At 60.1% G+C, this 26,448-nt stretch overlaps 2 protein-coding genes across 5 annotated transcripts in view; both read right to left on the bottom strand.

The window, feature by feature from the left end:
• The window catches only part of PARVG (parvin gamma), a 25,681-nt gene extending 9,687 nt beyond the window's left edge, over positions 1-15,994 (bottom strand). For 3 of the 4 annotated variants that reach the window (XM_045465440.1, XM_045465442.1, XM_045465441.1), the window contains exons 1-7: positions 14,432-15,994; positions 9,974-10,038; positions 8,145-8,247; positions 7,328-7,468; positions 6,302-6,417; positions 3,905-3,960; positions 2,578-2,600 (exon numbers count right to left, since the gene is read on the bottom strand). In XM_045465440.1, coding sequence (XP_045321396.1) covers positions 2,578-2,600; positions 3,905-3,960; positions 6,302-6,417; positions 7,328-7,468; positions 8,145-8,247; positions 9,974-10,038; positions 14,432-14,741 — 814 coding nt within the window. In that variant the 5' untranslated portion in view covers positions 14,742-15,994. The other variant, XM_045465443.1, reaches the window with a different exon arrangement.
• Positions 15,995-16,107: 113 nt separating this feature from the next.
• The window catches only part of PARVB (parvin beta), a 103,574-nt gene continuing 93,233 nt past the window's right edge, over positions 16,108-26,448 (bottom strand). The window contains 3 exon segments of the mRNA XM_045465439.1: positions 16,108-18,925; positions 20,398-20,470; positions 25,089-25,190. Of these exon segments, the coding sequence (XP_045321395.1) occupies positions 18,849-18,925; positions 20,398-20,470; positions 25,089-25,190 (252 nt within the window). The 3' untranslated portion in view covers positions 16,108-18,848.

Genomic DNA, 26,448 nt, shown 5'->3' with positions numbered 1-26,448 from the left:
TCATGGCTGATCATACCTACTAGAAGGCGTCTTCGCAAAGATGAGATTTGGTACCAGATAAGGCACTTGGCTCGGTGGCTGGGCACACAGTAGGACCTCGATAAACTTCATCTTGGGGCACCCGGGTGGCTCCATCTGTTACCCATCCGAGTCTTGATCTTGGCTCAGGTCATGATCTCACGGTTCGTGAGTTCGAGCCCTACGTCGGGCTCTGTGCTGACAGCTCAGAGCCTGCTTGGGATTCTCATTCTCTCTCTCTCTCTCTCTCTCTCTCTCTCTCTCTCTCTCTCTCTCCCTCTCTCTCTGCCCTTCCCCTACTCGTGTTCTCTCTCTTTCTAAATAAATAAATAAACAAAACTTTAAAAATAAAACAAAACAAAAAAAGGTCATCCTTTCTGCCGTGGATGCCTGTGCGTCTGCTCAGCCACCGCTCCTTCCCCTGGAAAGCTTCTCTCCTTCGTCCCCATTCCCCCCTCCACCCGCAGGCCCACGGAGCCCAGGGAGCTGCCGTAGGTGACCGAGCAGGGCCCAGCCCCACACAGACACTTGGCCCGCACGTCTCCTCCCCCGCATTCCTGGATTGGCAGAATGAGGGCACAGAGCCCTGCGTCGTGCCAAAGGCCAGCACCCTCAGCAGCTGAGTCACGCCTGCCTCGTTTAGGAACAAAGGGGGCATCTTGGCAGCCCCGGGCCTCGTCCCGCCTCAGACACCCGAGTCCTTAGCCAAATGCCCTTTTCCCACAAGCAGCCCTCCTCATATTTGCAGCCAACACATCTCCCCAGGGAAGATGGGTCCTCGGGCACCGAGTGCCCAAGCTGGCTAGAAGGATTTACCTTCAGATGCTGATGCTCAGCAGCTGTGCAACTCTGAGCAAGTCACTTCACCTCTCTGTGCCTCGGTTCTCTCATTAGTGAAAGGGAAAAGGTAGCACCAGATAGCCTCACGCACCAGGAAACATGGTGGAGACACCAGTCCCTTCGGACCCCTTGGCCTGGGTGGCCAGGGAAATCGGGTCTCTGAAGGAGCCAGGAAATGGGGAGGCGAATGTGTGCTCGGTTGACATGAGCCAGAACAGCATGAATGTGCTAGACGGGGTGGTGGGGAGGCCCTGCTCCTTTCCCCTCACCATGTGACCCACCCTCATGCTGCCCCCTGACAAACACTGCCCCCCGAGCAACACCCCACGTTCTCATGCTGCCCTGCGTGCGCGCGTGCACACACACACACACACACACACACGTTGGCCAGCCTCCCTGCACCTCCCTTTCCCTTCCTCCTCCCACTCATCTTCCCCCAGCCTGTTCTCAGAAGCCCCTCAAAGGTCATTATTTCCACCTTTGCAGGTGAAGCACCCCTCATGGAACCCCCTGCCCATACAGATCTGTGTTCTAAGTGGGGAGGGTTCAGGGAGAAAAATCATGTTAGGATGGATGGATGATGGATGGACTGGTGGGGTGTGTGTGGACAGATGGATTGGTGGGTGGGTGGATGGATGGGTAATTTGGTGGGTGGGTGGATGATGTGGACTGGTGTATGGATGGCCAAATAGATTGGTGGATAGATGGATGGATTGGTGAATGGATGGATAGATGGATGGATGGATAGATTGGTGGTTGGGTGGGTGGATGGACAGATGGATTGGTGAATGGACAGATGGATGGATAGATTGGTGGGTGGGTAGGTGGATGGATGGATGGATGGATGGATAGATTGGTGGTTGGGTGGGTGGATGGACAGATGGATTGGTGAATGGATGGACAGATGGATGGATGGATAGATTGGTGGGTGGGTAGGTGGATGGATGGATGGATGGATGGATGGATGGATTGGTGGTTGGGTGGGTGGATGGACAGGTGGATTGGTGAATGGATAGATGGATGGATATATTGGTGGGTGGGTAGGTGGATGGATGGATGGATGGACAGATGGATTGGTGAATGGATGGATGGATGGAAGGATACATTGGTGGGTGGGTGGGTGGATGGATGGATGGATGGATGGATGGATGAACAGCCGACTAGGCCAACTGAGTGAATGAATGAAAGAAGAAATGGATGGACCAATCCCTCAATAGGGGAAGATGTCTGTCACAAAAGAAGTGGCCACACCACTGCACAGTCACTATGGGGCACCCACTCTGGGCTAAACACATTCACAAATCATCTTTTAACCCTCCTCACCAGTCCAACAGGTGGGTGCCGTTATTAATCTCATTTTACGGATGAGAAAGCTGAGACACAGACAGGTTACATCACTTGCCCAAGTTCACATGGCTAACAAGAGGACACGTTAGTGTCTGAACCCAGGCCATGTGGCTTCAGAGCCCACACGTTCATAACAACTCCACCATGACCACCGGCGGGAACTGTAAACCTCTCCCTGCCGTTCGAGCAGTATCGTGAGAGGAAACAGCCCGATCCTGGGACGGACTGACGGAGAGAAGAAGGGGCAAACGGAGCAGAAGAAGGCTCGAGATACAAGTAGCGGGGCGCAGAGGCAAGAGCAGAGAACACCCAGCAAGTGACCCTTCATCCTCCCGTCTGTTTTAACACACACCCGGTGGGAAAAGTACTCACTGGTAGCTGGGTCCTTGTCTGTGCTAAAGGGACAATTGCAGGGGGGAGAAAGGTAAACACGTGGTTAAAAAATATCCTCAGACCTGTAGTTTCTTACTACGACAAGACTCAGCACTAGCAAGGTTGACAGAGAAATGGGCGAGCTCCCTTCTTCCCTGCAGTTCGTAAGCAGGCAGGGCCCTTGCGCAGGGCACGGGCAGAAAGAGGCCCACGCCCCACCCTGGAGGCTTCCACACCTAGTTATGTCTGGATTTTGTCATTTCTGTGGTTGTTGTTTTAGTTCGGGTGGGCGGAGTCATACAATAAAGCACACAAGTTGTACGATTGAGGCGCGTGTGTTTTTCCATATGCACGCACCTGTGTGATCAGCACCCAACAAGATACAGACCCTTCCCGGCACCCCCACGTGCTCTCCCCTGCCCCCGCTCCCCCCCCCCCCCACCAAAGATCACCCCTGCCCTGATTCCTCCCGCCGTGAACTGCTTTAGCCTATTCTGGGAGCCCGTGTAATGAAATCACGCTCTCTTCTGCGTCTGGCTTCTTTCACTCTGTTTCTCTTGTTCTGAATGGTTTGTCTTCGACCTTGTGTCAAATTTTCCACCCCAGCCACACCCCTTCGAAGCAAGGTTCTGGGCCCAAAGCGGGCCAAGCTGTCCCAGGAGGGCCGGGTGGCCCCTGTGACCAAGGCCCTCAACAGGGGACTGGGCTGTGCAGGGTAGAGAGGGCAGCCTGAAACAGAGAGCCAGGCTTTACCTCCAGGAGGGCAGAGGGAAGAGCCCGTTAGCCGAGCAACCTGCTTGTCCAGACGCACGAAAGGTAAGCAGCTGGCTGTTGTGGACACCCAAGGACAGAGCCTCCCGCCCCGCACACACTAGGTGCTCTATAAATGCTGGTGTCTGGTGCCCTTGGCTCCAGCCCTCGGCCACCAGGCTCTGGGAAGCGACATGGCATCGGGGTCCTGTGACCCTAGGTCTAGATTCCTCCTGGCCCACAATGGCTATAGTGTGACCTCATGACTGGGAGCCACAGCCCCTTCTGTCCCCAACTCTGCTTGCTTTTGTGCAGAGGACAAACGAGCTGGCAGGGGGCGGGGGGGGGGGCCATGCCTAACAGCCAGGGCCATGCCCTGCGAGGCCCAGCAAGATGGAAAGGCGCTCAGCAGGGCTGAGGGGTCAGCGAGGCCCTCTGAGGCCTGAGAGGAAGCTGGCGAGATGTGAGGGTCCCTCCCACAAAGGGCGGGCAGGTCTGTCCCCAGCTTCAGGCCCTGTTACCCATTCCCCAAATAATATAGCTCGGCCTGTGCTGCAAGCCCTGACTCTTCCCTCACCTGCATTCAGTGAGCTGTTCCATCGACTTCTCCGACTTCAGACCACTTTTGGTGCTCTAAGAAAGAAAAACAGGGAAGAAATTGAGTAATCCCAGAAAACTCGGGGACCCACGCCAGCAGCCACCGAAAGACTGTAGTGGCCAGTGCAGCCCCAGAACCCAGCTCACCCTACCTCTTTCCCTCCTCAGGGCGTCTCCTGGACGGTGCTCATCACTGTGGCCTGGCTCAATTGTCTTTCTTGCTCATGAGCCTTGGGCCCCATGAGGATGGGGACAATGTCTGTCTTGTTCCCCAGATATCCCCAGAGTCTCACTCAGTCCCTGGCTCACAGGGAGTCAATAAACATGTGTTGATCTGAATGACAAATGAATAATGGATGGATGGATGGATGGATGGATGGATGGATGGATTGGTGGGTGGGTAGGTAGGTGGATGGATGGATGGATGGATGGTGGATGGATGGGTGGATGGATGGATTGGTGGGTGGGTAGGTGGGTGGATGGATGGATGGATGGATGGGTGGGTGGATGGATAGATGGGTGGATGGATGGATGGTGGATGGATGGATGGATTGGTGGGTGGGTAGGTAGGTGGATGGATGGATGGATGGATGGTGGATGGATGGGTGGATGGATGGATTGGTGGGTGGGTAGGTGGGTGGATGGATGGATGGATGGATGGTGGATGGATGGATTGGTGGGTGGGTAGGTAGGTGGATGGATGGATGGATGGATGGTGGATGGATGGATGGGTGGGTGGATGGATGGATGGGTGGATGGATGGATGGTGGATGGATGGATGGATGGATTGGTGGGTGGGTAGGTGGGTTGATGGATGGATGGATGGCGGATGGATGGATGGATGGATGGATTGGTGGGTGGGTAGGTGGGTGGATGGATGGATGGTGGATGGATGGATGGATGGATAGATTGGTGGGTGGGTAGGTGGGTGGATGGATGGATGGATGGATGGTGGATGGATGGGTGGATGGATGGATTGGTGGGTGGGTAGGTGGGTGGATGGATGGATGGATGGATGGTGGATGGATGGATTGGTGGGTGGGTAGGTGGGTTGATGGATGGATGGATGGCAGATGGATGGATGGATGGATTGGTGGGCGGGTAGGTGGGTGGATGGATGGATGGTGGATGGATGGATGGATGGATGGATGGGTGGATGGATGGATGGTGGATGGATGGATGGATGGATTGGTGGGTGGATGGATGGATGGTGGATGGGTGGATGGATGGATGGATAGATTGATGGGTGGGTAGGTGGGTGGATGGATGGATGGATGGGTGGATGGATGGATGGGTGGATGGATGGATGGATGGATTGGTGGGTGGATGGATGGATGGTGGATGGGTGGATGGATGGATGGATAGATTGATGGGTGGGTAGGTGGGTGGATGGATGGATGGATGGGTGGGATGGGTGGATGGGTGGATGGATGGGTGGGTGGATGGATGAGTGGGTGGATGGATGGGTGGATGGATGGATTGGTGGGTGAGTAGGTGGGTGGATGGATGGATGGATGGATGGATGGTGGATGGATGGATGGATGGTGGGTGGATGGTGGATAGATGGTGGATGGATGAGTGGGTGGATGGGTGGATGGATAGATGGATGGTGAAGGGATAGATGGATGGATGGGTAAATGGATGGGTGGATAGGTAGGTGAATGGGTTAATGAATAAGTGAATGAGTGAAGGAATGAAGGAATGAAGTCACCTCTGATTTATATAAGAAGTATAAACAAAGTCATGACACTGCTAGTGGAGAATTTTAATCAACGGTTTTGAAAGAATAATGATTTCATCTGAGTGAAACGTAAGCTCCAAGATGGGAAGCCCCATGGCTCATCAGGCACTCAGAAGTTGGGGGAGGGAGTAATGGGGAGCAGGAGAAGGTGGGGGCCCCGTTTGTGATGCTCAGACTCTGCCTGAGGGAGAAGCCATGGGCTCCGGGGACATGAACTTCAGCACCAGTTGTGCATATGCTAGAGCAAGGGGACCCTGCAGGTGGAGAAACGAGAAGGCTCCCTTGCACGGTCACAGCCATCGTTGGTGAATGAGGGACAACACCGCAGTGGCCCGGGCCAAAACTATGAAGGCTCCTGAAAGGCCATGAACAGACAGATGACCACTTATGGCCCATGTGACCATGTGACCATGTGACCCTAGGCCCCCTGCCACCACAGACTCTCAATATCTCCACCCACAGCTCCAGCCTAGGCCCCTCTGCAGTCCTGGAGGGATGTGATATATCTTGAGGCTCCTAAGAAAACATCCTGGCTCAGCCCCTCCCCACGCAGCACCCCCGAACCCAGGGTACGGTGACATGGACCCAAGATGCTCAGCCTGTACACAGGGGTCCCCCCGGCACCCAGCCCCGTACCTCCATGGTGACCACCTCCACCTGGACATTGGTCGGGAGGGGTAGGTCGGGCTGGAAGCGCTTGGCCAGGGCCACGAGGAGATGCAAGGTGGCCAGCAGGTCCTTGTTGAAGATGGCTGGGAGGGGAGAGGGCACAGGTCAGAGCGGAAGGGGCCACCGATACCTGGGGCCACACGGAGGGCTCCATATTGTCCCAACAACCCTCTGAAGACCAAGGAGATCTGCCTCCAGCCTCCTGGAAGGCAGAGGGCTGGAGATACTTATTTGGAACCCAAAATAGCCACCCTGTGCTCTCATCACCCTGCTCTGCGAATACAGCCCACGGGCACAATTCCCCAAGTGGACGGGGCTTTCGACACAGAGACAGCCACCCTTTACAATTTTGAGCCGCTCGAGGCCCTACAGCGGGGGCCCCAGTGCAAGAAACTGTTGGCTTCAGATGAGTGTGGCTTAATTCAGGGCCAACGTTACGCCCATCAGTTGTTAAAAGCGGGACGTTAAATACAGCGGTGAAGGCACGCAACCCAACAAAAACTGGGCTTGAAAACTGTTACATCACCACCTCCCAATCTCGGAGAAGGCACTCAACCCCTTCAGCCTCAGTTTGCTCATCTGGAAAATGGGGGCGGGGGCGGAGATCCGAGTGGGGGCTTTGCTCGCTCCCATTCGCTCCAAAGCAGGCACCGCGGGTAGAGCTTAAATCAATTAACGAAACGAGACCGGTAGCACCCATCTGACGGGATACGTGGGATCTCGTGGTGCTTGGAACTCAAACAGTAGGGGCCTCACTGACCGCGTTTATGCCGTTACACGGCCGCGGGCTTTGCCGCGGCGACACCTCCGGGGCGCAGAAGCGTGTAGGGCTCTTGGCCCTCAACGGGGTGCACGACTTTGCACGGGAGGCTCCCCGGAAGCCCCCAGGGTGCCCCCACCCCAGAGGCAGAGGAAACAAGAGGCCGGTGCTGCACAGGGACCCAGGCTCCCCCGCCCTCCCGGGGACCCCGCCCCAGCCGAGGCCCCACGTACCGTCCACGCTCCACTTGAGCGGCTGATCTTCTGCCTGAAGGCTGCGGTTGACTGCCTCCAGGACGGCCTCCAGCTTGCGCCTCTGGTTGGGGGCCGTGAGAGCCATCTCCTCCACGTCCAGCCGGAGCCCGGTCAGCATCTCTGAGGGCAGATCGGGAGAGGGCCCAGGAGGGAGTCGGGGGGAGAGGCCGAGAAAGGCAGGACAGGGAGGGAGGGGTGAGAACCGTGCCCCCCTAGGCCTCCTCCACCGCCACAAGCCCTGTACCCGAGCGAGCCCCGGCCCTCCGAGCCGCCCTCCACTGGCCCACCTCACCTTGACCTTAGCCTTCTGCTCAGCTACGTGCACTTCCTTTTCGCAAGGCAGGGTGGCCTAGACTCCTAAGCTCAGACCCTGACTCCCCCGCCTTCCCCACTGCAAGACGCTGGGCAAGTGACGAGGCCTCTCCGAGCCTCATTCTCCTCATCCATAAAATGGGGATAGTAAGAGGATAGGGTTTTTCTGAAGATTAACCACACCTGCTCCTTGGCAGGTGCTCCGGAAGGGGCTGGCAGGATCGTTCTGTCCAACTACCGAGGGTCCCACAAAGGGCGCTGCCGAGCCAGGCCCCAGGTCAGCTGAGGACCAGAATCGGGCGCACCCCTGCCCTCTGGGACCTCACCGCTTTGCGGGCAGAAGGCAGGTGCGCAGACCGAACCCGACATCGCAACGGTGACGGGGAGGGGGCGGCTGTTGAGGAGTCCACCCCTGGGGCCTGAAGGGGCCAGGCTGGGACGGTGCTGGGGCCCAGGCCCATGTACCCTGGGAGCAGCTGCTTACGGAAAAGGTGGTGCAAGATGAGCCCATCGAATATGTCCTCCTCCAGGCTGCGGACCACGATGTGCTCCGGGAGGAGCTTGGCATTGATCCACTCCATCAGCACCTGAAGACCCCAAGGGGACGGCTGACCCGGGACCACTCCTCCCCGGGTCCCCCGCCTGGCTCAGCTCTGACCCGCAAGGCCCTCCTCCCACCCCCCAGCTCCTATACCATCCTTCAAGTCCAGGTCAAACGTCACCTCCTCCAGGAAGCCCTCCCTGCCCTCTCAGTCTGTCTTCCCAAAGACCCTCTGCTTCTCTTCAGCAGGAACCTGGGCCCTGGGGGCGGAGGGGGGGGGGCGGGGTGCTGTTTGTCCTGTGCAAGGTGCTGGTCCCAGAAGGCCACCACAACAAGTACCTGAGAGTGGGGAGGTGGCCCTGGAACTGGATAATGGGAAGAGTTTTGAAGGCCCTCGACAGGAAAGGCCTGAATTGCCCTGAAGAGGCTGTTGGTAGAAATCTGGATCTAAGTAGGCACTTCTGGGGAGAGCCCAGAAGGAGAGGAGGGACGTGACTTTGGAAACACAGAGGAGGCCCCGTGACAAGGGAGGCAGAGACCCGAGTGGCGAGTCTAGGCGCCAAGGGGCGCCGAGGGTCACCAGAGCCGCCTGACGCCGGGCAAGAGGCCTGGGATGGGTTCCCTCTCGGAACCCCCGGGAGGGACCCACGCTGCCCACACCTCGATTGAGGACTTCCGGCCTACGGGCTGGGAGACCTTCAACTCCCCTTGCTTTAAGCCACCTGGCTCATGGTACTCGGTGGCACCAGCCCCAGGACACCCGCACAGGGGCTGCCGGGGTCCCGCCTGATCCCCCAGACTCAACGACTGAGGCGCACACACCCCTGCTCCCCTCTGCACCTCTGCCAGGGCGTCCGTCCCCGCCCGGGTTCAACAGGCCGGGAGCTCAGGAAGCAGAGCCCCGTGCCTTTAAGGGAGCAGCGCCGGCTACTCCGGACTTGGGAGCCAACCTCCCAGCTACTCCGTCTCTGCACCTGCTCCCGGAGGGGCCCACCCACTTGCTTTCCTTTCTCCTGGCTCACGACCTGCACCCAAATCCTTCTCAGGGTAAGCTCCAGGAGGAGCCCCAACTAGGACGTGTCGGCACCCCGTCAGGTTTCCGGCAAGGGCCTCGCTGGTTCTACTCGGGTCCCAGTGCCTGACGGCGGGGAAGGTGGGATGGAGGGAGCCAGGGAACGGGAGGGAGAGAGGAAGGGACGGGAAAACGGCCACGGCCTGGAGGGATGGAAGGTGGTGCAGGCCAGGAGGCCTCCCTGGAGGAGGCACCAGAAAGGCCACGTGGAGACTGGAGCAATAAGGCAGACGAAAACAGAGGCCTGAACCTGCCTATACCGAGCTGGCCCAGCAGGTACAGCGGCAGCCTCCCAGCCAAGGAGAGACGCGGGGGGGGCCCGGGTGACTCACCCCCCGTTCTGCCCCTTTTGCCAGCTCTCCGCTGCCGTGCGCGGCCGAGCAGGGGCAAGTGCACAAGCTTTGGGGCCTGGGTCAAACTCTGCCGGCCGGCCTTGTGTCCCCCCACGGGCCAGGTCACCCCTCTGAGCTTCCCACTCACTCCATGGGATTCGGGACGGCAGATCCCTCTCAAGCGTCGTGAGGCTTGTGGGGATCATCTACGTAAAGGCACGCAGTCGGTGCTCAATAGATGTTCCCTCGCGTAGCCGTTCAGCAGGTCTCCCGGGGACCCGCAGGGTCACCACCCGCCAGGCGGAGGTCAGAGAGGGGAGGAGCGGGACAGACCCCGCCCCAAGGGGAGACCGCGGAAGGAGATGTACCTCCTGCAGCGCTTCAAATTTGGGGTCCCCCCGCGAGGTGGGTGGCAGGTACCTCTTCTTTTCTCCTGGAAGCAGAGGCGAGCATGACACGCGTGTGGGGTCCCTGCAGGGGGTGGCTGGGCAGCCTGGCACCTCGACACCCGGGGAATTGGGTCCTGCCGCATCACACGCGCGCCCACACAGATCCACAGACACGGCCACTGATACACACGCGTGCACACGCACGCACACACAGATACACACACACACACACACACACACACACACACACACACCCTGAGCATCAAACATCTAAAGAGACTTGGTCCTCCCAGACACGCCTCGTCCTCTACACCTCTTTCTTTGCCCGTGCTGTTCCAGCCACACCCCAAATGCCCTTCCCTCCGGGTTCCCCTCATGAGCACCAGCTCATCCTCAGGCACAACAATATATTTTGGGGACACAGTTCGCCTGGAAAACTGTTTCCTGCCTCAAATTCAAATGATAACTGGGTGTCCTGTGTTTTATCTGGCAAATTCTACCCACGTACTTAAGCAGAGGGGCTCGCACGAGCCCGGGGGCCGGGCACCAGGGGGCCACGGCGGATTTCACCCCAGTCTGTCTGGCTCCCTGGCACGGGCAGGACGCCGAGACCACCCTGGCTGACCCTCTGGTCAGCAGCTTCCCGACGCCTTAGACTCGCGGCACCCACAAATGGCAGGGCCGAGAGGATCTAGTCTCGATGAACATGGGGGAAACTGAGTCAGCACGGGGGACACTGCCTTGCCCAGGTTCACAAAATGCGATGCCTCTGTCTTCCCACGACGCGGCTGGAGACTTTTCCTAGATGATCTGAAAACCTTCGAGTTCTCCCCGGCCCCGTATCTCCTGACAAGAGGCGGGGATATCTAACACGCTGGGCCCGGGCCGTCTCTGGACCGATGTGTGGGGAGTGGGTGGGTGGGTGGGTGAAAGCCTCCGGCGATACCCCACCCCCACCCCCCGCCAGCTCCTTCCTGGAGCAGGTTTCCTGCCGCTCTGAATCATCCCATGTTCCAGCTGCGCCTGCCAGTACTTTGAGTATTTCTAAATCCACTGCAAAACAAAAAATAAATATTTTTTCAAATAACCAAGCCCCACCGCTAACAGCAGTTTTGCTCGTGATGCTTTCCAGCGTTAAACCATCTATAAACAGAGAGCACCAGGCACTTAAGGAAGTCAGCTTCTCGACTCTGGGCAATGCCCGCCCGGCCCCCAGGGACTCGCTCGCTGCTCCGGGGTCTCTCGGCCACATCGCCCATCTTAAAATTCAGGCTGTATTCACAGGGTCTAGCTCAAGTTGCATTCTGCTCTTACGTTTCAACTATGTCACACTTTTCCTCCGTCACCATATTTATGTCTTAAAGGTTACATAAATTCTAGTGAGTTCACTTAACGCCCTTGCTGAGCGGGACATTTGGCTTGCTTCCTGATTTGCCTCTTTTCTGTAACAGGGGGATTGACAGCTTTGGGTACCTGCGTTGTCCTTTCCAAACATCTCCTTGGGAAGGGAGGTTTCAGGGGCAGTGGCCACAAACTCCCCGAGCTCAGAAAACAGACTTGCTAAAAGGGGGACCCACACCCATTGAATTGCCCCGTCCCATGCCCACCCACTTTTTAAAAACATTTTGGGGGGCGCCTGGGTGGCTCAGTCGGTTGAGCCTCTGACTTCGGCTCAGGTCATGCTCTCGCGGTTCGTGAGTTTGAGCCCTGCATCGGGCTCTGTGCTGACAGCTCAGAGCCTGGAGCTGCTTCGGATTCCGTGCCTCCCTCTCTCTCCGCCCCAACCCACTCGCATTCTGTCTCTGTCTCTCTCAAATATAAATAAACATGAAAAAAAAAATTTTTTCATGTTTATTTATATTTGAGAGGGGGGGCAGAGAGAGGGGGACACGGAATCCAAAGCAGGCTCTAGGCTCTGAGCTATCAGCACAGAGCCCAACACGGGGCTTGAACTCACGGACATCGTGACCTGAGCCAAAGTCTGAGTCACTCAGGCGCCCTTGTGCCCACCCACTATTTAAAGGGACCCACATGACTGAAGGAAGCAGATCAATAACCCCCATCCCCCGCCAAGTCGGATCTCTGCAGATATCTGCCAGCAGGGCATGGCGGGAGGGGAACCTGAATGCTGGGGCTCCCCTCCTTGGGTTCCCAACCCCAGCTCCACCGCGTTAACGGAGTCACCTGCCACTGCTACATTATTCACTGGGCCTCAGTTTCCTCGCGCATACAAGGGAGGCAGGAACGCCTACCCTCAGAGCAATAAACGAGGTGCAGCTTGTAGGACGTGCACAGCACGTAGGAGCAGTTAATATCGCGTTACCAGTGTCATCCTCAAACGCGAGATGTGTGGTTATGAGCGGTATGGGGGTACCTGCCAAAGTTTCCAGAGGCGGGGGTGGGAGTTGTCAAGGATAAAGCAGAAGGCATAGGCAGGGGCTGCACAAATTGGGTGTTCAGTGAACAACCTGGGAAGCAAGGCAGGGCCCGGACCTGCCCGCAGACCCGCCCCTCCGCCCTGCCCGGACCCCCAGCCCCACTTGGGCCCCCCGGCACCTTGTGGGAGCTCCTCCTCCGCCGGCCGGCCCACCGCCTTCGGGAGCTGCAGCAGGTTGTACAAGGATTCCGGCTCCATTTCTGCCTTGCCGGCCCTGGGGGATGCAGGGGACAGGGGGCATCACCATCCGAGGAGCCCCACGCTGGCTCTGGGCTGTCGTTCCTTCCCGACCATGAGGCACGGGGAGTGGGCGGGGGCTGCCTAGGCAAGGAGACGGGTCTCCCTGATGAGAAGTAGGCCGTGGGGCCCATTCTGGCAGGACGCAGGGGTGGAGGGAGGCCCGCGGCTGAGGGCTTGTCAAGATCCGGGAAACCCTGGAGTTAAGCTCCAGAGGGATGCCCGGGGTGGGCGTATGGCAGGGCTGGCTGAGGCGAATCCACTGATGGGTGACATCTACGGTGCCTGAGTTCCCGCGGGGGCAGGGCGAGGGGGGCACCGGATCCGTCCCTTCCAGGTCCCTGAGGCTGAGACAGGTGGGCACGGAGTGGCACCGCCAGCCTTCCGACGCGGGGACCACGCTGGCCTGGCGGCATCCCCCAGGCTCGGCTGCCAGTCCACGGGGGCCTGGCTCTCGGGGGGCGGCCTGGCCCCGCCTGGCCCGACGCGGAACGAGGCTGTCCACGGTGGGGCTCGGCGGGCTCAGCCTCTCTGCGCTTTGGGGGCCTCACTGCGCACGTCGGCATGGGAGGGGCCGGCATGCGAGGGGCGTGTGCGGCCCCCTTCGTGTGCTCCTTCTGGGCAGGGGCCCCTGGAGAAGCCAGCCCGGCCTCCTTCCTGTTGCCCCAGGGCTCACTTCCTCTCCTGCTCAGCCGGCAGCTTTGCCCTCCTCTTCTGCCCCCCGCGTTTCCCCAGCGTTTCGGGCCCCCAAAAGACATGGGGGCCGCAGAATGGGGGGCAGCTCCAGCCCTCCCGCTCCCCCCGCCCCCTACCCGGGAAACCTGGCTACAGCAGCGGGACCCAGAGCTGTGGCAAGATGGGGACACTGGCGGGGGCCACCCCATCGCCCTAGCAGCCGGCCCGCGGGGAACCTCTGAGGCCCCATCCCGAACAGAGGATGGGGGAGACCACAGCTGTGGGACCGGTCCTGCCCCCTGAATTCCCAAGCCTCCTTCTGGACAGGATTCGGCTCGGGGGACGTGGCCGCAGAGGAGGAAAGAGCCCAGCCTGGGGGTTAGGAGGAGGCCCGGGTTCCAGGCGTGCTCTACGTGACTTTGGGCGAATCCCCTTCCTTCCTGGTCCTGAAGGTCTTTACAAGACAGGGCCGGACTCAGAGCTCACCGAAGGCAGTGGAGCGGACACAGGGGGTGTCTGCCCCAGCTCTGTTCAGGGTATCTCCCCTCCCCCGGCAGCCCCTCCCCGCCCTGGGCCTCAGTTTCTTCACCTGAAACGGGGTGGCCTTTCTTCCCACCCCCACGCCGGATGACGCTCAGGGGAGATGGCGCGGAGAAAGGGAGACTGTCCACCTGGCTACCGGGGAGGTGAGATGGTGCCCTTCTGCCTGTCCGGTCCCGGGAGGGAGGAAATGCGCCTCTCTACGCGTGGGTGGCCGGGGGTGGGGGGTGGTGCACAGGGGCTCAGGGCTTTGCCTGGCCCGAGTCCCTCCCTCAGCTAAGGGTGTGTTCTCTGGGGTCGGCCGCCACAAGCCCCCACCCCCGGAGCCCTCCCTCTGTGCCCTCTCGCTCCTGAACATTACAGACGGGCAGAGAGCCCCGAGCCCAGGGCTCCCGGGAGCTGAGACTCACCTGGCTGCCATGAAATGAAGGCCGCGGAGCTCAAATCGTGATCACCGGCTTCCAGAGAAAAGTAAGTTCCTACCCTGGGGGCTGGAGGGGCCGGGGGAGGGCAGGGTCCCCCCACCCCCCACCCCCCACACTGCTCACTTCCTCCGGGCCTGTGGCTTCCGCAGGGCCTGCTGGGCTGCGTCTGCAGGGAGCTTCCTCCTCGCTGGGCCTCAGGGCCTGGTGCCTCCACGGCCCCGACGGAAAGCTCTGCCCCCCGAGCGCCAACCACCCAGCCACACCTCCGGGCCCTCAGATGCCTCCCAGGAGACGCGATGCTGCCGTTTCTTCCTTCTCTCCCTCTCCCCTCCCCGCCTCGCAACCCCAGCAGTCCCTCGTGGTCTCCCCATCTCCAAGTGGCAGCCCCAGCCAAGCCAGCCACTGAGGCCAGGGACCCCCACCTCCCCGCCATGGGGAGCTGGCGAACTCACGAGCCGTGAGATCACGACCTGAGCTGAAGTCCGACGCTCAGTGGACTGAGCCACCCAGGCGCCCCTTAAGGCCTTTAAGTTTACTGGGACCAGCCTCCGAGGCAGGTACTATTGTCGCCGCTCACAGAGGTACCAGCCTAAGAGGCAGAGGCAGTTTGCAGCATGGTGGGGACGGGCAGCTGCACGCTTTGCTGGGGCAGGTGTGGCGGGCACGGCGTGGCCCTGCGTCCCCTGCTTCCCGGGCCAGGTGCACGGCCACGTCCCGGCAGAGATGGCCCATCCACGCAGGGAAACTGAAGCGTGTCGGACAAAGCGCCTACCGGGGCCGGGTTAAGGGAACACAGAAGAGACAGTGCCGCAGCCCAAGACTAGCGACATGAGCGAGTTATCACGAACTCAGGGCCCGACGGGGCAGAGGCCAGAGTGGACACCAGAGCCCAGAGAGAAAGATCCACCAGCCAGGGGTGTGGTAGAGGGGCCCTCCGACCCTGGTGGCCCTGCAGAGGGGCGGCCCTGGAGTACAAACCCCCCGACCTCGCTCACTCTCCCCCACGCTCCCTCCTGCCGGGGCCTCCCACCGGCCAAGTCTAAACAGAAGCCAGAGGCAAGGCAGCGCACGGACGCAGTCCGGGAGGCCAGCGCGGAAAACGCTGGCGAGGCATCTGGAGAGGCGGATGGGAAGTATCCGGCTCGAAATTGAAACCGTGGGGCAGCAGCCACTCAGCAGCCTCCTGGTCACGGCAGGGACGGCCGGCACCACGGTGCGGTGCGAAGCGTCCTCCGTGGGGGTCTGTCCCCAGCCTGCCGCGCCAGCCTTCCCGTGGCTCTGGGGTCACCTCATTTCCTGCGTTCGATTCCTTTCTGCCTCGAGCAACTACAGCGGCCCCAGTTACAGGCAACCGAACCAGGATTAAGGAAGGTGGCTCTTTAGGGAGGGAAACTGGAGGGACGTTCCCACCGTGGAAAGCGAGGGAGAACTAACCAGCCGGCAGTCACATGGGAACAAAGCGGGTTTGGACCAGGCAATTCTCCGAAGCCTGGGTTCTTTGGGGCGGCAATCGGGGATTCTTTTCGAGGCGCCCGGATCACCCCGTGACTTCTGCAGGGAAGGCTCACAGCAGGGCCGGCATGGAGCACGAGCCCTTGGCCACCGTCGAGGGCCACTCAGGTCCCTCGCCTTGCAGCGTAAGGACACCACCCCCTGAGACAGCGCCGCTGTCCAGCAGGCCTGGTCCAATCGGAAGCTCCTGGAGCTTCTGTGTGTCCCAGCCCCCAGCACCAGGCTGGCGCGAACCGATGACCCCTAAGCGCAGGAGAGAAAAACCAGACACAAGCAGCGGACGGCCCCACGCTCTCGAGTTCTTTATTGGAATAAATAACAGCACACTGTTGGCACTTCCTGGCACCCTCCTGACCGAGTCTCCAGCTTAGGACAGATCAGGTTTGCATAGAGGGTGCTGGCCAGCGGCACTCAGGAAAAGCCTCAGCTTCCCGCGGCCAGCCAGGTGGGCAGCATAACAGCACAGCCAGGGTTTTAGCGGCTTTTCTTTAATATCCAGAAACCCAAAACAGACATGGCTTCAAACAATTAAAAAGACTGTGAAACACTGGCACACAAAGGGGCTGAAAAAAGCATCTGGTTCCTTTAAAACACAGCTCTCTGTCACATGCAGTTAGGACACTGGGGCACACGGGGCTCGGCCTACAGGATACCCCGCGGTTGTCACAAGGGAAACGAAGCTGCAGGCGGCTTCCCCGTGGCCGGTGGAGGACGCGAACAAAAGCCACTCAGAGAAGGATTAAAGGTGACCAACTCACCACCCCCATCCGACCCCGCACTCTGGCCCCGGAGACCCCGAGCCATCGCCGCTCGGGCGCAAACGAGCTGGCTTGTCCTTAGTTCCTGTGGAGGGGCCTCCTTCCTGGAAACACAATTCACTGAAAATGTGGGTCACTTGAGGAAGGGTTCTAGAACTTTCCGGGATTAAGGAAAGTTGCTTCTGATGCCCAAGTGTGGCCAATGGGGCTTATCAGAGGAGGGGGGGACCGTCCCCAGAGGTGGCCCTGCCCTCTGCCTCACATCTGCACCCCTCCCCCCCACCACCATACGAACGTCCAGGCCATGCTTTCAACTCCGATTCTCACTGGACGGGGAAGGGAGGGAAATGAAGTGCACACAGCTCCAGGGCCCCTTACAGGTGTGCGGAAGGCACATCCACCCCCCTGATCCAACTCGAATAAAACCGGTTTGGAGAGATGACATCTTTTGCCGGACCCACGGCCTTCAGCAGTCAGCACTGTGAGGCCAAGGTGCCTGTTCATAGTTGACCCGGATCTTAGTATCCCTCTTACCCTCCGACCAGAAACACACAGGGCTTGAAGAGGGCTCGTCGCCCGGGAACGCAGAGCCCCCCTGCCTTCCAGGGCAATTCCCTCCCCTTCGTGGTGCGGAGCCTGTCTGGCCTGAAAACCCCAAGGTCGTGTGCTTTCCAAATCCCGTGTCCCCACTCCTACCCCCTTTCAGCCCCCCGGGCCCCCAGGGATCACCCTCGCCAAGCCTGCCTGTGAACGGGGCCAGACGACTGGTCTCCACGGCTTTCAGGATGCTGGCATTCTAGGCGTGTAATGAAGTCAGCATGGAACCTTCCAGCCTTGGCTATTTTGTCAACGTGGATCTTTAATGTCACTGCATCCGTAGGAACCACGGTAATGCTGTTTTAATTATTTCTTTCCCCCGTTGGGAAACCACCTCCATCAAAACGGCGATTCTGAAACTAGCCCCAGCCTGGAAGCAGCGGGGCTGAGCCAGAATATTAAGCCGTTTTGTGAGCCGTGAGCACTGGCATTCGATTTAGTAGGACACACGAGCTCGACGGTGCCTACGGACAGCAGGACGGCCCTATTTCTCTCCTGAGCCAAGGTGAACAGGGGAGGAGGGCGGGTGGCACCAAGCGACCAGCGGGAGAGGCCAGCAGGGTTCTAGAAAGCCACACTCGGGAGGAGGGGGAGGAGCACTTCATATCCCCCCATTAAGGGCTGAACAGTGTCCCCTGGAATCCATACGTTGAAGCTCTCACCCCGAGTACCTCAAAATGTCACTGTATTTGGAGACAGGGTCTATACAGAGGTCCGTATGTTAACATGAGGTCACACGGGGGGGGCCCTAATCCATTATGACTGGTGTCCTTATAAGAGATCAGGACGCAGACACTCATAGGGACGATGACACGAGGACACAGGGGGGAGGACGGCCATCCATAAGCCAACACCGTGATGTTGGGACTTCTGGCCTCCAGAGCCGGGAGACCACCCACTTCTGCTGCCTAAGCCCCCTGCCCGTGGCACCTTGTTCTAGAAGCCCCTGGCAAGCTGATAGACTCCCCTTTCTAGAAGTTTGAAAAACGCATCTATTCCCAAACAGGGCCTCTGAGATGGATGGAGCAACATTTTAGGTGTCGCTCCTAACACAACCCATTTGGCTGTCACAAAAAAAAAAAAGAAGAAGAAGAAGAAAAGAAATACAGAAATAGCCTCAGCAAACCCTTCCTCCCACACCACGGCAGCGGGTCATCCGGGTCTCAGATGTTCACGCAAAAAGTGAATGAAAGAACACTGGTCAAGAAGCAGAACACGGCACAAGCCCTCCTGTTCCATCGAAAGCTTCTGGGACTTTAAAAGCAGTTTTTAAAACCGTAAAATGCTTTTTACGGAAAAGGTCTTGCTTCCACGGAGATTCCCCCAGAACGGTCCAGCTGAGTCTCGGCTCGGGTAGAGCTACTGATGCTGTTCTCATCGCCCGGGGCGGTTCATCGCTGGGTCCAGAGGATCGCAGGGTGCCCCTCCCATGGGCTGGGAGGTGTGGGTGCGACCGGGACACTGGAGGAGCCACAAACAAGGCAGGAGCGCAGAACCCCGGATTCGCAAGGGTCCTGCCCGCTGCAGAGTTACAGGAGTCACACAAGGGAATTTAAGAGCAACGACCCGAAAAGGCCGGGTGGAGTGGGGGTGGGGGCGGGGACAACCCTGGCTCGGAGGGGAAGCCAGCGGGCCTCCCCGCCCTGCACAGCGGTTTCCGCTGCTCTCCGAGGTCACTCCAGGTTCTTATACTTGGTGAACAGGTTGTAAAGGACCCTCAGGGTGGACTTGAGATCCAGATTTACCACATCTGCGGAAGGAAACAGAACCCGTGGGCGGGGTGAGGACACCCGAGCCCGAGTGCCAGCACACAGGAGCACGCGGGGCAGCTGTCGCGTCCACAGCGGAGCACCTTGGCTTAAAGACCGACAGCCGCCACGCCCGGGACGCCCTGGGCAGCGCCGTCCCGAGACACAGACTGCCACAGGGGCCCCCAGGCCACCTGCCCGCTCAGTGAGCACCTGGGATGGCCGGGACAGAGTCTGCAGCGAGACCGGTCTGGGGGCCAGTGGTGTCCACGTGGGGCGGGGTCTCCAACAGCCAAGGATGCTTACTGGGTCCAACTCCCACGGGCCATCCGGTGCCAGGACCGACAGTGGGCATTCTGGGGCAGGGCGGGGTGGGGGCTGCTACTCCATCCTGCCCCCTCGAGGTCAGGCAACGGGGCCGGGGGTAGGCCACGGCAGGACCCTCGGAGGATCCGACAGCCTACTAAGTGTAGGCTGCCTTCTTTGGTGGGAAAGGGACCGGTCCTCCTGGGTGTTGGGCACCTGGGTGTTCTCACTTGCCCTGTGACCCCAGACAAGTGACATCCCTGCTCTGGGCCCCAGTCCTGTTCCCCTGTAGAACTGGCAGGGGGTGCAAAGCCCCTTGTCGGGCCAGAGCACGATCACCTTGCTTTCCCCCTGCAGGGACTCAACCCCAGAAGCAAAAATAGCATCTCTTACGGAAGGCAGGCTGAGGGGCTGCCGTGAGCCAACAGCTGTCCTTACACGGAGTCCCAGAGCGTTTCCAAGCCCAGCTTGTCAGAGCAGGAGGCAAGCGCAGGGCGCTGGCATAACCCTCCCCACCCCCCGCCTTCCCGTTTGGCACAGGAGACCAAGACTCGCAGAGGAGAAACGGCCTGCCCGCCGGTTCACCCTCAGAATGAACTCAGGGGCTCCCACCGACACCCGGGGCCCCCAGGGTCTCCCCGGTCCTGAGGCCTCGGCCCCGGCACCCTCCCACCGCCGGCCACGGCTGCGGCGACGGGAGGTCAGGAGCCACCGAGCCGGAGGCGGCCAACAGGCCCGATGCCCTCTGTGAACGGGCAGGTCCGAGGAAGGCACCAGGCCCGCTCCTGGTCCCCCAGGCTCCCTGCTCGGGCGGCCACACCACCAGCTCCCCGGGCCTCCCTGCGGCTATTCAGACCCCCACACGGCACGATCACGCCTCGTCCCTGCTCACAAGCCCTGCCCTTTGCCGGCCGTCAGGGACATCAACCCAACAGTCATCTGACTGCAGCAAGCTTTTAATATCCTTTCAAGGCAGGAAAGAGCATCTTCAGCTTGAGCGCTGGCACCCGCAGGGGGACAAAGGTCCTGAGGCTCGTGGGCGGAGGCCACGCCCTCCAAGTCAAGGGGCTGCTAAAAACCAGCACAGTCCTCCGGGCCCTGGTCCCCGAAGCTACGAGCACGGGGGGCACCGGGGCTGGGGTAGGCAGGGCCGGGGGCGGGGCATTACCTTCAGGGCGAGCCTTGGGGGTCTTGAGGCCTCCGTCCAGCATCAGCTCAAAGGCAAACGCCACGTTGTGGACCTGCCCAGCAAGCAAGAGCAGGGGTCAGGCTCTGCAGCCGCTCCCAGGCCCGCCGCCCGCTGCCCGCTGCTTCTCTTCTGAAAGGACGAGGTGGGAACAAACACGGCCAGAGGGAGCCCTGGAGTCGGCACATCCCCTGGGCACGGGCGGGCAGGGGCAGGGCATGGGGTGGGTGGGGGAGCAGGGAAGGGTGGAGATGTTTACTAGATGGTTCTCACTGCCCTCACCAGTGATCAGAGGCAGCTCAGAGGTGCAGTGGGGGAAGGCACAAAACCCACCCTCAAGGGCTCGGGCGTCCCCAGGGGCCGGCTCTGCTGAGGGCCACACGATGAGAAGTGGCAGTGACCCTGTTTTAGAAATGAGGCTCAGAGAGGACAAGTCACGTCCCAGAGGCCCTCAGCCCTGCACACCGAGCGGCCACCCACCATGTGCTGGGAGGGCCTCACACACAGAGCCTGTGTGCGTAGCCGGGCAGGACACGGGCCTCGGGGGCAGCGGTGGCCCAGGCACTGGGCAGGCACTGGGGACGCTGCTGGGACTGACGCCAGCACGATGGTGGCTGCAGGTGACAGGCACTGGGGCCCTGGTGCTGGCCTCTACCTGCTGGATGTCACAGGAAGGCGGACCCCGCCCCCGCCCCCACCCCCACGTGGAATCTTCCCGAAATGAAAAGGCCCCACTCGGCCCGCAAGGACGCTGAAAGCTTGTGTTCTGCTAACACGTCGTGAAGAGATTGAAAATAACACCCTGTCTGCTGTGTTTTCTCCACCTGGATCACAGAGACGCAGGGTGACCAAAGCACAGCCAGCCGTCTCCGGAGCGCAAAGGTTGTTAGAGATGGGACGAGGGGGCACCGAAAATAAAACACAGAGCAGAGTCAGAGCTGGAAAGGACCCCGGGGCTCTGAGTAATCAAACATCCTTTCCACAGTAACACCTTCAGGATTTCAGTGTAAATGAACCAGAAACATGAGCATTTTACTTAGTTTTAATAATTAACCAGGAAAAAGATGTGTGACAAAATAACCCTCAGCTGGCAAACCCACAGCAGCTAGGGGTACCGCGGAGGGGCCTCTAGGGCCCCCCAGCAGCACTGGCAAGCGGAGGGGCCCAGGTCGGGGACGGGCCCGGTATGGGGAGGCATCCAGCGCGGGGAGGGGTCCAATGAGGGGACAGCCCAGGCCGTTCACACCCAGGGCTGGGCGGGGCTGCAAATGGCCAGATGGAGGGGGCCGGAGGGTCCCGGGCCATTCCCGAGGCCTTCGGAAAAGGCCAAACGGGAAGGCCAGGTAGGATGTCGGACGCCCAGCCCGAGGTGCACGGAGCCGGCCCGGAGGAGGGCTGGGGGCTATGTCCCGGCCACTTTGCGAAGGAGGCCCCGGGGCTGAGATGGGTTAGGAGGCCTGTGCCAAGCGAGGCTCAGGGCTGGACGAGTCGGAGGCAGGATTCAGATCCGTGCCCCTTCCCACGCTGGCTGGCACCGTCCAGCCCACCTACTCCACACGGGCACAAGAGGCTTGGAGTCGCGACGGAGACAGGGTGGCAGAGAGGGAGAGACAGGAAGAAGACTTGGGTCCGGAAGGCTCCTCGAGCGGCCCGACTCGGGACATCTTCTCACGGCCTCTTCCAGGCCCGAGGGTCCTTCCCAAGCAGAGGCCGGGAACGAACAGGACGAGTGTCCCCGTTTGCCACACAGCGGGACCTGACCCAAGACTCCGAGACAGAGAGAGAGAGAGAGAGAGAGAGAGAGAGAGAGAGCTCCTCGAAAGTGCTTCTGCAGAGAGCAGTTCCCGCCCAGACCCCCTTCCCTGCAGCTACTGGGCTCAGCAGGGCAAGTTTCCTCCCGTTTCCTTCTCAGTCTGAGGAAACTGCCAGACAGGAAGTCACCACCACCCTACTCTCGTCTCAGCCACGCCGTCGCCGCCACTGACCTTTCCTACCCGCAGAGAAGCCCCCCCTGAGCCCGGGCCCCCCGGAACGGGGCAGACAGAAAAGCTAACGGCTCTCCAGGCCCAAGGGGACCAGGCCCCACGCCGTGCCCCAAAGCCCCACGCTGCCCCTGGGAGCCCTCCACACGGCCAGGACGCCCCGCAATCCTTTCTCGCTGCAATTCAAAGGATTTTTGAAAACCTGGCCAAGTGACAGAGGAATAGAAGTTTCCAGAATAGGAGTGGGCTCTTCCAGCTCTGCCCTGCTGACTGTGTGAGCCTGGGCTGTGTCTCAGCCCTTTTGAGATTCTGTTTCCTTGTCCAGAGGGAGAGAATCAGATGGGGGGACAGAAGGAAAGGAACACTCTGAGAACGCCTGTTAAGAACCACCACTGAATCTCCAGGATGCACTGCAGTCCCCACAGAAAGGGATGCTGTGGAGTCTTCCAGAAAGACAACTGATGGGCACAGGGTACTCAGCAAAGTGGCTACCACAGAGGAAGATCATAGAACAAAAAGGGGCGCCTGGGTGGCTCAGTTAAGCATCTGACTCTGGCTCAGGTCATGATCTCACAGTCCGTGGGTTCGAGCCCCGCGTCATGCTCTTTGCTGACAGCTCAGGGCCTGGAGCTGGTTCGGATTCTGTGTCTCCCTCTCTCTCTCTGCCCCTCCCCCGACTCACACTCTGTCTCTGTCTCTCTCTCTAAAAAATAAACATTAAAACAATTAAAAAACGACAACAACAAAAAGCCACTGGTCGCGCTGACGGCTCAGTTCAAAGTGTACTGTTTGTGTGCAGAAGCCTAGGGGGTCTGAGCCGTCTGGTCTCATGTTTTAAAATCCAGTACGACTGTTTAAAACCACAGGTCCTCACTCTGCTTGGGGAGAGCAGCCCTTGATACATCTCTCATTTTGCTCACTGAACCATAGCGCCCTCGTCCTGGAAATACAGAGTTGCTACACTCTCAGGGGTTGGAGCAAACGCGCCCCACAGAGTCTGGGCCCCCAGAGGATACTTTGTGGGTGGTCCCCCAGCAGCCCCGGCCCACCTGCCCATCTACACGCAGTGCTGGAGAGCTTGGGTGCACGGACCAGCCTAGAGCGAGTTGAGGTCTATGCCGTGGGAGACACCACTGCCCGTGAGCTGGTCCTGATGACCAGGAGGCTAATAAAGACGGCGAGGGCACAAAGAACTTGCCAGTGGCTGCCGTGGTGACCATCACTCCCCAGGAGGAGCAGGGAGAGGATCCGGGGGAGGGGGCAGGGGTGCCAGAGAAGAATCCACCAGAATTCCAGCATCCTCCCCAAGGTGGGCTCCACCTGCCCACAGAGCTGCATCCAGGGCCCCCCCCCTCCTTAAGGGGGAAGGGGCTCCCGGCGTGCCGGACGCCGTCCCCTGACACAGCCTTGCCCTCACGGCTCTCACGCAGAGGCGAAGGCGGTCGGCCACTCGGGCCTCTCACGCCTCCCAGGCCAGGCCAGCAACCAACAAAAACTCTCCTCTCTGTTTCAAAGGGAGTAAGACCGGGGCTGGGGAGATGGTGCGCCGGTCATTTGCACAGCCTCAGCTCGGAAAGAAGCCCGGTTCCAGCCACTTGGCTCAATTAACCACGCGTGCCAGCATCGTCATGAACCTGAACAAAGAAAGCAACGCGTCTGCGACCAGCCACATCGGGCCTGGAACGCAGGAGCCTCTTCAGCAAGTGATCTGCGCGCTCGTTTCCGGAACAACAGCACAGACACCCTTGTTTCCTGCTGGGAGCTCTGCTCGCTCCCTCTTGCTCGTGCTGTCTCCGTTCAGCGCGGCTCAAACGTTCCAGGACCTCTCTGCTCTGCTCTGAGTCCGTCTCGGCAGCAAGGCAGGAACAACATTCGGCCGCGAGCGAACGGCCTGCAAGGTGGCCAGAAGCATGCGGACTGATGAGCCCCGGCCCCACCGTCGGATGTTTCCCTGGCTGCCGTCACCCGCTGGCGCTGTCCGCCTGACTCACGGGTCTAGCGCTTTGGGAAAATAAGATGACAGACGCCTGGGAGTCCAAAGCAATCTGAACGGCCCCGCAAGCCAAGTTTCGCAAGGCAACGCACGAGCCGCTGTCTGGAGGGGCTGAACTTCAGGAAGCCCTGAGCAGGAGGCAAAAACGCCTGGCCGCAAACAGCAGTGACACAGGGGACACGGCGGCCCACGTTCACGGGTTGGGCCCCTTTTTTCTGTTATCTTAGAGAAAGAAAGCGCGAGGCGGGGAGAGGGGCGGAGGGAGAGGGGCGAATCCCAAGCAGCCTCCACGCTGGCACGGACTCTAACGCGGGGCTCAATCCCACGACCCTGGGATCGTGACCTGAGCCGGAATCAAGAGTCAGACGCTCAACTGACCGAGCCACCCTAGGTGCCCCAAAGGTTAGGCCCTTGGACCCAAACGATCCTATTTGGGGAATTTTCCTAGACAACAATCCACAAGGACGGACACACACTCACACACGTTCGAGATGCCCCTCCCTATTATTTTAATGGGAAAAAAGCAGAAGCAAGTTAACTGCCTCCGAGCGGGGTGCCGGGGGACAGCGGTGCCCGAGCCACCCCGTGGGACCTTGTGCCCCCACTGAAAACGGCCCCCGGGAAGCAGCTGGGGCCAGAGGTGCCCTGGTAACGAGCACATTCCCGGGCCACTCTGAGGACGGGGACCACACACGTACCTTCTGGTCGAAGCTGTCTGGGGTCAGGTGGAAGTTGTACAGGGGGACAAAGTAGTCCTCCAGGAGGCCCATGAGCAGCACCAGGTACACCCCATCTGCGAACTGCAGAGAAGCACTCGGTGAGGTTTCGGGGCCGTACACGGGGTGGGCGAACCTTCTACACGCGTTCAAGAGAAGGAAGACGTCTTAAGGGAAGAGCTCCGTCCCTCGTTGGGGCCGGAACCCGCCATCAGGGGAAGGCCCCGGGCGCAGAGCGTCTGGCTCGGGACTGACGGGGCTGAGCAGGTGCCTGGGGCTGCAGCACGTCCACGCGGTCAGGGCCACGGCGCTAGAAACGGACGGCCCGGCTGCTAGACCCGCCCCCCACCGCTGCCCCTGGGGGGAACACTGCCCCCCATCTCTCAGGGTTGGCATGCGGACGACAGGGCGGGCCGGGCGGCCCCGGCAGGGGGCGAGCGCTCCACGAGAGTCAGCCGCTGCCGTGACCCATCCGTGAGGGGCGGGGGGCCCTACGCTTTGGCGTGGGGTTTGCTGCCCCGTTCCGCCCGCTCACCTTGGCAGCTGACGGAACACCTTCTTCTAGCTGCGCTCACGGCGCCAGACAAGGCTTTCCCACGCTCGAGCCCCGGTGACGAAGAGATCCTGTGTGTCCATCTACGTGGGCACCTAGCCGGGCCCTGAAGGCCGGTGGCACTGGGTCGGGCTGCGGCCCTCACTCAAGACCCCCACCCAGCCCCTCTCCCTGCCACCCGGCCCAGCAGCACCTGCCCCCACAGCAGGGGGGCCGGGCATCTAGAACAAAAGACCCCCCTCTTTGGCAGACAGCCCTCCCCCACCCCAGTAAGCCAGGGAGCAGCTCCAGCTTTGAAAGAGAAAGCAGCAGAGACCAGTGACAGCGAGGGGACAAGAGAGGCACAGGAGGCCCCGGGGGGGGGGGGGGGAGGGGGTCTTGGCCAACCCCACAGAGGACAGAGATGGCGTCTCTGAAGGGTCGAGACCTGCTGGGTCCCCTGCAGGGCCAGTCCCTGTGAGGACCCCAGCCTCCGGGTGTCTGAGCCTGTGCTGTCCCAACAGGCGGCGGCACCTATTGGAACGAGACACTTCTTTGTTTGGATGTTGTGGACTCGTCCTCTTTCATGGCGGGAAAATATACATAACGTGAAATCTGCCATTTTGACCGCTTCTCAGCGGCACGGAGTCCGTTCGCACCGCGTGCGACCATCACCGCCGCCTGTTCCCGGAACTCACGTCGTCGTGTAAGACGGAAGTTCCTAAATTTTAACTGTTTTTAAGTGTATTTATTTATTTTCAGAGAGACAGAGGCAGCACGAGTGGGGGAGGGGCGGAGAGAGCGAGGGAG

Source organism: Leopardus geoffroyi, chromosome B4 (genome assembly GCF_018350155.1).
Source record: "Leopardus geoffroyi isolate Oge1 chromosome B4, O.geoffroyi_Oge1_pat1.0, whole genome shotgun sequence".
NCBI lineage: Eukaryota > Metazoa > Chordata > Mammalia > Carnivora > Felidae > Leopardus > Leopardus geoffroyi.
The sequence above is the reverse complement of the archived record's forward strand: the minus strand, read 5'-3'. Positions and strand labels throughout refer to the sequence as shown.